This window comes from Emydura macquarii, unplaced genomic scaffold, assembly GCF_026122565.2.
Source record: "Emydura macquarii macquarii isolate MOO-44397 ecotype Brisbane River unplaced genomic scaffold, CSIRO-AGI_Emac_v2 contig_629, whole genome shotgun sequence".
NCBI classification, from domain to species: domain Eukaryota; kingdom Metazoa; phylum Chordata; order Testudines; family Chelidae; genus Emydura; species Emydura macquarii.
The window spans coordinates 5,693,402-5,704,679 of NW_027130766.1; the positions used below are offsets into that span (position 1 = coordinate 5,693,402).

At 52.3% G+C, this 11,278-nt stretch overlaps 1 protein-coding gene across 1 annotated transcript in view; it reads right to left on the reverse strand.

Moving 5' to 3' along the window:
* TBX21 (T-box transcription factor 21) overlaps positions 1 to 5,507 on the reverse strand; it is a 32,002-nt gene extending 26,495 nt beyond the window's left edge. The window contains exon 1 of the mRNA XM_067540907.1: positions 4,930 to 5,507. Coding sequence (XP_067397008.1) covers positions 4,930 to 5,504 — 575 coding nt within the window. The 5' untranslated portion in view covers positions 5,505 to 5,507. The remainder of the gene's footprint in view (positions 1 to 4,929) is intronic.
* Between the last annotated feature and the right edge of the window lie 5,771 nt (positions 5,508 to 11,278).

The following is an 11,278-nucleotide window of genomic DNA, read 5'->3' on the forward strand; positions in this document are numbered from 1 at the left end:
GGGCAGGAGGGGTCCCCTACCCCACCAGACAGCACCACCCCCCCAGCTACTCCAGGGAGGGGTGGCTCTGTATCTGGGGGGGATATGCCACCCGGCGCCAACTCGGATGGGGCAGCCTCTTCCCCCGGCCTGGGGGGGGGGGGGCACCAGGCCAGCCCTTCACAACACGCAGGGGGTGCAGGAGGCTAAGAGGGGCGGCTGCTGCCAGCTGCCGCTCAGAGCCTCCTGCAACCCGCACCCCCGCTGCATGTCGTGAAGGACTGGCTCCGTGCCCCCCCGCCCCTGCAGGCCAGCACCCCGGGGCTTATCCCCCCTCCTCGGTACACCACTGATTTAGGCCCCTCAATCTCACTGATTTCAACAGGCCTCTAAACACCTTTGAAGATCGGGGCCTGAGCCACATCCGCTGAAACCATGGATGGGTGGGTGAGATGGGGGTTGTTCCTCTAAATAAAAGCGATCACGTCCCTTTGTTTTCAGCTAAAAGCGGGGCGGGGGGGAAGGAGGGCTCACAAGTGGGTATGGAAGAACCACCCCCCCCACGAGGATCTCACGAATCGGTAACCTTTTCCTCCCTAACACCAGTCCAAATTATTTCCCACAACAGCTACTGCCAACGGGGCGCAGCTTCTGCGGTGCTTTCCCCTTCCGTCACACGCAGCGTCCGTGGGCCATTCCTCAATGATTTATCTCACGGTGCCCCCCAAAAAGGAAGGAGTTAAATGATAGGCACCCCAATACAGGGTTAGGCAGTTAGGCTCTGCCCTACACAATTACACCCTCCCCCCCCCCATGCAAGAGTCACCCCAAACTCAACGGTCTGGCTCCATTTCAGCCCATGGGTTGCAGAATTCTGTATTTGCTTTCTCATAAGGGTGTGACCTGCCTTGGCAGAAGCCTGTATTAAAAGACAGCCACACTGCATGTCCAGCCGGCTTTGTTTCACTGTAGCCCTTGGGTGACGGCTGCTTCCAAGGAGCAGACAGTGGGACCGTTAGCATGGACCCGTGGCGAACCTGCACAAATTCAAGCCTAGCTCGGTGACCGTCACTGAGACACTGGGCTTCCCTTCACACTAAAAGGCCACCAGAACCTGGTTCTTTGCTATTTAGATTGCAAATAAGGGGGTGGGGGAGACTTAGCCAAAAAATCTAATGAGTAACTCCTAAAAGCAACAGAGACCAACTCTCTAAGGCAATAAAATCCTAAATTGCCGGGAGGGAGGGGATTAATCTAGGGCTTGGTTCTGCTCCCCTGAAGCCAACGTTGGTTGTACCATTCAGTTTAAGGATGGCAGGGTCGGGCCCATGGTTATGGAAGACGTTTGGGCTGGGTGTTAATTGGGGAGTCTCCAGATTGATTCATCTGAAAGGGGCCTAAACCCTGAGCCACCCCCTGCTCTGGGGGGGCCTCAACCCGAAAAATCATTAGCCGCTTCTGAAAATCCTGGCCTACCCATTCAGACAGCAGCTTTCCAGAAGAAGGATCTCAAAGCACTATCAAAACCAACCGGCTTTGCTAACTAGACGGCCCGATCCTGCTCCCCCTGAAGTCAGTGACAAGTTTCCAATCTAGTTCAAGGGCAGTAGGATCGGGCCCTTTCTACACATGAAGCATTTTAAGCCCCTCTGGAATGCAGCCACCTCTGGGCAGCATGTGTTTAACGCTGCACAACAGTGGATGAATTTACTCAGGGTATTCAATGGAGTGAAAGGCTCAAAGAGGTGGAGTTAATGATGCGAATGCATCCAGTGGGCATCCGAAACGTACAGTTAAAACTTGTTTGGAAGGGGACTGGTTCTGGGCTCAGAGGAAAGAGGAAGCTAAATCTTCTGGTGATATTTTAGTTGGTTTCTATATGACCCCAGCAGTGGAAAAAAAAAAATCTCAGATGCTGAAAATCTATAATCAAATATGTTCCACCCTCTGATCTGAATTTAAATTTCCAAAGAAACTGAGTCTCTGAGGTTTGCTGGCAAAGTGCAGACGGGGCTAGGAAAGCAGTGAATTGAGAGAATATTAGCCAGGGTTTTTTCTCTTGCTTCAGGTGCTTTAGGAGCTATCTGGTTGGGGTTTTTTTCCCCCCCCTCCCCTTCCCGTGATGGTGATGGTATGTTACTGAATCGCCCTGAATGCTCTGCAGAGGGCATGCTCCACAGGATCGCAGGCCTGGAAGTCTGCGTGGGAAATGAACCGGCTTTAACACGTTTAGACTTTCAACACATTAAGCAGGTTGGTTTCAGCATCAAAGTGACACCGTCTGTCTGGGCCAAAGAAAGAACGAAAGAAAGAAAAAGCCGATCGGTGCTGAGAGCTCTTGGTGAAAAGGAGATGGATGCCCCATTACAGCAGCAGCCAAGGAGTGGCAAAACCACTTTGTCCGCCTTAGATCAAGTCTGCGTTTAAACCGTTTCCGAAGCTATTATTTTGCACCAAGGCGCTGATTTGCTGTGGCAGCTCCAGCTTTTAATAAGTTATCAAAAAAGCATGTTACAAAATGCATTAACCCTGGCAGAAGATGGGAGAAAGCACTGAAAGGGGAGGCAGGTTAGGTTAAAATACAGGGGGAAAATCCTGCGCTGGTGCAAACCGGCATAGGAATAGCCTAGTCGACGGAGCTCTGCTGATTTACACCCGCGGGAGACCTGGTCCCGCCTGTTAAACAGACACTGAAATATGACAGTGCCTGCAGGAAGCAGGCCACCGCTCAGAGAACAAATACAATACAGCCCACAGGCCCCATCCTGAGAAGCTAAGAGCGCTCAACACCTTCCAGGCCCAGGCTCTGATTTTGTAGCACCTCTTCCGTGCAGAAATGACACTGTGATCTTTAGGGCGCTATAAGCACAGACAGCGCTGGGTGGAACATGCCTGATACCAAATTCTTTAGCCTCGACAACTTACAAACCCTGCACGCACTGAATCATAGAATCGTAGGTCCCCCTCGAGTGGTCATCTAGCCCAGTGGCTTCCATCCCTTCCAGACTACTGCGTCCCTTTCAGGAGTATGATCTGCCTTGCCTCCTGCCCCCAGGTTTCACCTCACTTAAAAACTACTTGCTCACCAAAGCGGACACAAAAATACAAAAGTTTCCCATCCCACTACTACTGAGAAACTGCTCGCTTTCTCATTACCACCATGTAATTATAAAAATCAGTTGGAATATAAATATTGCACTTCTATTTCAGTGTACAGCATCCAGAGCCATATGAGCAACTCAGTGCCTGGATGAAATTTTAGTTTGTACTGACTTTGCTAGTGCTTTTTATGTAGCCTGTTGTAAAACTAGGCAAATATCTACAAGTCCATGTACCCCCTGGAAGAGCACTGCATAGCCTGGTTGAGAAGCACGGATCTAGTCCAGTCCCCTGCACTCAGGCAGGGCTAAGTACCATCTGAAATCAGAGGCACTCTAGAAGTGGCCAAGGGGGCCACAATAGGGCAAAGCATCCCCCCCCCCCCCATCTGCAGGACGGGGGACCCTGCGACAGGGCGGTGGCTGCAGAGTTTGAATTCATTCATGCTTGTAAAGCGCTTTGAGACGATGGGGTGGAAAGCTGGACCAAAGACAGTCATTCTACAACTTCAAGGCACGTTAGGGTTCAAATTCTCTGCTGGCATGATGCCACTGAAGTCAGCGGTGTTATGCCACCGGAGACTTTGGTCCTAGGTTGTCATCATCATCATCATCATTATTAAAGATCTGCAGCATTTTGAACTGATGAGGCCGGGAAAGGGAGAAGCGATCTGAGTGTCAGCTAAAACTCTGGATTCCCTTGACCCCGATCATGTGGTGCCTGGGGACCCAGCCTGTTTAGGAGCCTGGCATCGGTTCAATTTGCGTCTCCGATTCCCTCTGCTTGTTGAACTAGCTGGCATACTCTCTGAGCCAGCCTGCGAAAGGGAACAGAGAGGAAAGAGCAGCTGCCCTCGGGGCGCTGGCCTGGCGCCTCGGAACCTGCCCAGTCATTCTTGTGTGGACATGGCTCTGGGACGCAGTCCCCTCAGAGTACCTGCCCAGAGAATGCCCAGCCGGCAAGGGCGGCCGAGGACGGCTGGGCACCCAAGCAGAAATACAGGCTGTGAGCTGGGAGACACGGGGCAGAGATGGCCAGGCTGAAAGCAGATTCAGAGCCTGAGTTCTCCAGGCAAAGGCCAGAGAGTGGAGAGAGAGAAAGAGAGTGTGTGTGTGTGGAGGATCAAAGTAATCAGACACACACGTTCTCGGCAGGGCCAGATTTTGATCTCAGTCACACCAGCGAATGCGATGCACTTCACTCACTAGTATGCATGAGTTGCATGCCCGTGGTATTGATGAGATTGAGTCATAAGCCCAGGCCGCCATGGTGCTAGGGGCTGGACAAACGCAGAACACCGCGGCTCCGGCTTCGCTCCGGATGGGGCTGAGATCAGGATCTGGCCCCTCGACAGGTTACCCACTGGCCGCCGGGCCGCTTTGGCACTCATTTCCCCCCCCCCTCCTCCTCCTCTGCCCCCAGTCGCGTTTATGGTGTCCGGAGCGAAGGGCGCCCAAGACAACTCCGGAGTCACTCCGGGTACAAAAAAAAAAACAAAACACTTGCCCGCCGGCAAACCAACACCCAGCGAGCGGGGGGGGGGGGGGCAGCCAGAGACACTCCCCCACTTCTCCCACGCCCTTGGTGTCCCACACGGGACGGGTCCGGGGTCCACAGGTAGGAGGCCGGGGGGGGGGGCAACCAAGGGGGGCGCGTCCTGGTTCTGCCAGGGAAGTTTTAGGGACTCCTAGGATCCCGGAGAGGGAAGGAGGGGGGGGGGGGGGACAGGCTAGAAATGGGATCGCCCTACGGGGAGGCGAGGATTGGACTCGAGGTCTCCCCCCACCTGCAGCCCCATTAAATCCCCCCCCCGCCCCAAGCCCAGTCTCCCCCCCCCAGCCCCGGCCTCACCTGCCCTGCTTGGTGATGATCATCTCGGTCTGGTGCTTGTGGAACTTGGCCCAGAGCGGGTAGTTGTTGAGCATCACCTGCACTTTGCCGGCCAGCTGGTAGCCGGGCCCCGGGTAGAGCGGGCCCCGGGGGAAGACGGGCGGCAGGGCGCCCGGGTAGCAGCCCTCCCCGGCCGCCGGGCTGGGGTACAGCTCGCCGCCGGCGGGGTAGAGCTCGGCGGAGAAGCCGTGGCTGGCCGGCGGTGGGGCGGCGGCGGCGGCGTTGTTGGGGGGCGGCGGCGGCGGCGGGGGTCGATAGGAGGAGCCGCTGTTCAGAGCCGGCCCCAGGAAGCGGCCGGCGGCCGGGCCGTTCACCCCGAAACCCGCCGGCAGCATCGGGGCGCCGTAGGGCAGGCTGAGCGGGCAGCCCTCCTGGCCCGGCCCGTCGGGGAAGTAGAAGCGCTCCTGCACGCCCATCTTCGGCTCGCCCGCCTCCTTGGCCCCCGCCAGCTCCAGCAGCGCCGGCGGCTTGGCGAAACTTTGGCTCTGGGTCCCATTCAGCATGGTGGTTCCGGAGGCTGGGTCCAGGGCTCCCATCGACCGGCTGGGGGAGGTGTGTGTGTGGGGGGGGGGGGAGTTTGCAAAGGGGGGGGTGGTAAGGGGAGCGGAGGTGTGTGTGTGTGTGTTGGGGGGGGGTCAGCCCCCCGCCGCCCTCAGCAACTCATCGGGGCTCGGCCAAGAGAAAAGCGACTCGCCCCCTCCGCTCTCCCCACACAACACAACACACACACACACACACACACACACGCGAATTTCTCGCCGCCGCTGGAAGGGCTCCACCCCAGCAACAGTCGCCTTCCCTCCCCTCCCCCCCCTCCAGCGGCTCCAGGTCCGGCTCCGGAGTCCGTGTCACACGCGGTCCGGCTCCATCGCCGGGCTTCCCACGGCACCGAGAAGCGCTGCTGAGACCCACCAGCCAGGCAGGGAAAAAAAAACCCACCCGGGGGGGGGGGGACCCGCCAAGATTGTTTTTAAAAAACCATCCGAAGATCCCAGCAGGAAACAAGCTCGATCCCAGGCGGCAGATGCGGGGGGGGGGGAGGTCTTTCCCCCGGCACCCCCCCTTCTTTCCAAGAGGACCGGACGGGGGGTTCCCCCCCACTCGTGGGAGCTGCCTCGCCTGCCCCGCTCGTCTCACTCCACCTGCTCCATCCTCTTCGCCTTCAAGACGAGCGGCTGCTGCCTCCCTCTTATTAAAAGAGCAGCGCTCGGCCTGAGACGGCTCCTCCCCGCCGGCTGCTCACCGCACCCCCTAGGAGGGTGCGCAGGGAACTTCAGGAGAGTCTCTTTCTTTCCCCCGTTAAAGCCACATGCACCGCCACCTCCCTCCCGGGCTGAAGGGGGGGTTTAAAGAGACACTTCGGGCAAACACGCAGGCACCTGCTCCACTTTTAGCAACTGGAGCGGTTGTGCTAGCTGGATTGGTCCCAGGATAGTCCAGAGACCTGACCCGCCTCCTCCAGTTTCACCTTAAGCATGTGACAAGGGGACAGGCAGCTGGGAGGGGGGCAGATTTGGGGGCAGCAGATTCTACCCCGCCATCCCCCATCGTGGCAGGCCACAAGGCCAGTCACTCAAATTTGGCCCCTCCGTCGCCGTGGGAGGGCAGTCGGCTGGGCCAAACCCGCTGCCCTGGGCCTCCGGGGAGGTGGCAGGCCCGCTGCGGTTTTGCCAAAGGCAGGAGATTGTCTTGAGCAGACACTGGTCCCCTGGAAGCCGACAGAATGTCTCTCACTCCTGTTGATGGTGAAGCCAAGCACAGGCCGGTTGGCAGATAGTCCTGCAGGCGCATCGGGTTTGGATGTGACTCTTTGTAATCGCGGCGGAGCCGTTTAGTCACTGTTATGTCACATGCTTCTGAGAGAGACGAGCACATGACAGTGGCCCTTCCGCTCCATTTTCCCTCTTTTGGTTTTTCTGACACTCCCCCTCCCCCAAATCAATATGGTCCTCGACCGTCACCTGGAATCTTGGAGGTGAAGGGCTGCGGCTGCATTCAGAAGTTAGCATGTGACACACAGACAGGAGGAGAAATGCCATCCCGGGGAGTGGAAGCCCTTCGCAAGCTCAGCCAGTGAATCGGCCGGGATATCCAGCCATGCCGAAGGAGCACTTTAGCAGAGCGTTCTTCCTGTGGATGCAACTATTTTGGCCAAGCTGGTGTAGGAAAACCAAACAAGCCGTACCCGTAAAAGCACGGCTGCATCTACACTAGAGACGTCTGCCCATGCTGCTGTATCAGTCAGGGATCCCACCTCAGCACACCCCTGCTTAACATAGCTGGCAGACGTCTGCGGGGTAGAAAGTCTAACAGAGTCAGGCCCTCAAATCTCACTGGAATTGGGCCGCTCATTTGGGAAATCCCAGCCGAAGGCTCCAGTCCTGCACGCACTTAAAGCGCACGCTTAACTTCATGCATGCAGACTGCTTTCAGTGGTGCCACTCCTGGGGCGTAAAGTTAAGCAACTGCATAAGGGTTTGTAGGATCGGAGCCTTATTTGCTTCTTTCAGGATGCAGAGCTCAAGCCGCTTCACAGACCTCACAATCGCAGGGATCAGGGCCTGATTGTTCCCCTAAGATAATCACCCCCAGTCTACAGGGGCTGAACAGGGAGAAGAGAAGCTCCTCCCCAAAAATCAGCTTCACCCATGAGTCATCACGATGCCCTGCTCAGAGCAGTGGTTTGAAATATGATGGCGCAGCATTGACTCCAGGGCAGGCTCCTTGAACTTCAGGAAGAGGGGCATCTCCTGAATGCCACCCTCTTGAGACCCCAAAATCCCTCCCAGCAGACTGTGCTTTGTTCTGTGACCCTCCCGCTCCTTGGAGAGATTAAATCGTTAACACAGCTAACATTTCAATTATCACCTGAGTTAACCCCTCCTTGAGATGAATGGGGCTCTCTAAGAGCTACTGGCCCTGGCTCTCTGCAGGCCCCCCTCCTGGATGTCTAGAGACTGGCTTTTTTTAAGTGAAAAATGAGATTCTGGGGAATAAACTCACATCTTCAAAAAGGTGCCGGTACGTTGGACGGGACACATTCCAGCCCATGGTCAGTGGAACTGGAGTCAGAGGGCCGAGGTTCCCCGGAGGAATTATCATTGAGGGGACCCCAGGGAAGAGAGGATGGGGGAATATGGACACTGGGAATTCCACTTAGCCTGCATTCAGCTTCACTCGGTGCGAATGAAGCAGCCCAATCTAAGCCCTGCATCAAGAGAACAACAAAACTAATGTATTCATTAAATCGTAATCCCCCCAGGTAATAAAGACTATGGGCATGATAAAGAGGTGATTTCCAGGGACTTTAAGGGCATTGGATCCAAACTTAACACACTGAGAACTGAAAACACTGATATATCTGTGTCATCCTAGTGCCCAGCAGCTTCAGTCATGGATCAGGACCCCATGGTGCCAGGTGCTGTACAAACAAAACCAAAGGATCGTCCCTGCCCCAATGAACTTACACTCGAAGTATTTGACAAGAGACAACAGACACAGACCAACAGGGGAGCACAAGGGAACAACGGGACAGTATCGGTCAGCATAATAGTCCATTTTACACAAGCAAGTAAATCAACACACTTCACTGACTTTAGGGGGATTATTGGCATGAACAAAGCTACTCAGGTTTGTAAAGTGTTTGTAGGCTCAGGGTAACTTACATCAAATAACAGTTTTGTTACTTTGGGAGATCTTTAAATATGATTTTTCCCAGGAGGGTGTAAAAAAATGCCAGGATAGATACAGAACTTGCTAAAAAAAAAAAGGGGGGGGGGGGAGAGAATTGTTTGTTTTACAATATTTTCAGTTTTTCTAATGTTCCAGATTTTTTCCCCCATAAGTCTGTGGTTTTGGGGCGTGATCCTGTAGTCCTTGAGTTAGGACTACGTATGTGAATAAGGGTGTGCAGCATAGATTATGGGAAGATTTGTGTAGGTGGGTGGAATAACAGGGAGAGTTCCACTGATTTAATTGATACTGCTGCTGGTTTGAGGAAGCAAGAGTTAATCAAGTGGGTCAGGGTTCAGGCCATCCAATACTCCTGTGAGGAGAGCCATACAAGGATAGATAGATAGATAGATCAGGACTATTGTCCACATAAACCTTATACAATCAGAAAGCAACATTTATTCCTACGGTACTTTCAGATATTGCAATTGAACAAATAACATTTCCTTTCCGCTATCTGACTTGTACAGTTCCCTCAGTTTGGATATTGAAACTAGTCTAGGCACTTTAATTTTTTTTCTTGTCACTTTCACCTTCCACTTCTTAAGCATTATGCTGTGTATTATCATCAGCGCTGGATGTTAATTATTAATTAATTTATTTATTACTATTAATACTCGCTACGCCTGTCACCACTAAAGGTACAAGAAATTAACATCAGCAGTTAACAACGACACTGCAGGAAAATGTGTAAACTGACAACAAAAATATGCACTCTGTTCTGATTGAAATTTTAAAAATAAAACTCAGAAGCCTTTTCAGAATCAAAAATCGAAATAATCAAAAATCAGAACTAGAAGCATTTTCTATTTATATCAGGTTTTGTAACTGCTACAAGATTGAAATGCTGAGCCTAAAACTCCTTGACAGCACCTTTTAAAAAGTGTTCATGGGAAGGTATAAGAAAAAAATTTCAGTTATTGCTGGGGAGAAAAAAATCACTGAGATGTAATATAAGGGGCACAAAAATCAGCTCCCCACAAATCTGTTGGCCTGATTCAGTTCTCATTTACACCAGTATAATCAGGAGTGACTCCACTGATGGGCAATTATGTAAAATTTAAATGATAGTGGAAATCACACCCTCTTCCCCCTCCGCCCCCTCCTTCAAAGAAAGTAGTGATAGCCAGCAGAGCCTTCCCCCTGCTGAACAGAAAGTCATAATTATCTCAGGTTAAACGTGGCCTGGTAGGAAGTTTGCTCTGAAAGGAAAGGAGGGGGTGAGGCTGGGGGAAAATCCTGGGAGAAATGTCTGAGGTCAACATGATGTTTAGTTTTGTGTTTGTCTCCCAGGCAGAGGTTCCTGGAGTGCCTGGTCAAGCTCTATGCCACGCGTACTGGGATCCATTAAGTGCAGCTGGAGGCCATGCAGAGAGGATGTTGTTTTTAATACTTTTATAGGTTCAGGTTTTCTTCTCTGTTGAGGGATTTTGGTTTTTTTGGTTTTTTTTTTTTTTTTAACGCTCAAGAAACCTGAAAAATCCAGTCCTGCCTTAGAGACATCCGTTCCACCCTCTGCCCTCCAGGTCATTCATTCCAGGCCGTGCCCACCCCCACTCATCCCAGGGCCAGGCCATGCCCACCCCAAATACGCTTACAACAAGCAAGAGACTGTCCCTTCAGTACATGTTTCCCAGGGGCAGAGCTGTACCAGCTGTAAAGGAAATCACTGTCTCTTCCCCTGTAGTGACCAGCGTTGCTGTGGCCACGTCGGTCCCAGGATGTTAGAGACACAAGGTGGACCAATTTCTGTTGATGAAAGAGACAAGCTACATAGAGCTCTTTTTCTTCCTTGGCAGTTATCCCAGATAAATGCCTGTCAATATTTTCCATTCCCAGCGGGAGCACAGTATGCAGAGGACGGTGGACAGGGATCGGGGCTCCCTCTCACCCGTCTGACTGTGGGATAACTGCCCCCCCCAAAATACACCGATCAGAAGGGTTCTTACTAAGCAATTTATTTCCAAATCTCAGCTGAATGCAGTCAGCCTGTTATATTCTCTCTTCTCGTTAGAACTCTGAATTTCACTCACCTAGGAGATCACACTGAATAGATACAGAACACCAGATACCCGTCACTCTTATATGGTTTTTTCCCTTTTCCCGACTTTAACACAAACAGCAATTGCTATCGTTATTGATAGCCCCCTCCAGGCAGGACCTCTGTTCTCACCATTAGAGGTGGAAATATCGTGACAGCCACTCAAAAAAAGTTTAGACAAGAAAATTAGTATCGGTGCCAGGTTTTCACAAGGGCTCAGGACCCGATCTGAGCAACAAATGTCTTTTTCAGTTCACAGGCAATTTTGAAAATTCAACAACAAATTAATAGTTTTGGGCTGGCTGGAAAAAATGTCCACATTTTCCGTGAATTGAAAAGCCAAAAAGAGGCCTTTTCAAATGTTTCTGATTTAAAAAAAAAAAACCCAGAAAGTACATTTTGAAATAAAGAGTCATTTCCAACCACCAAATGAAAACGTTTTATTTTGACGATGTCAAAATTGGCCCATTGGACTTGTTCAGATTTTTTTTTTTTAAAAGGTTTTTTTCTAAAGGAAATACTTGGTGAAATCGACGC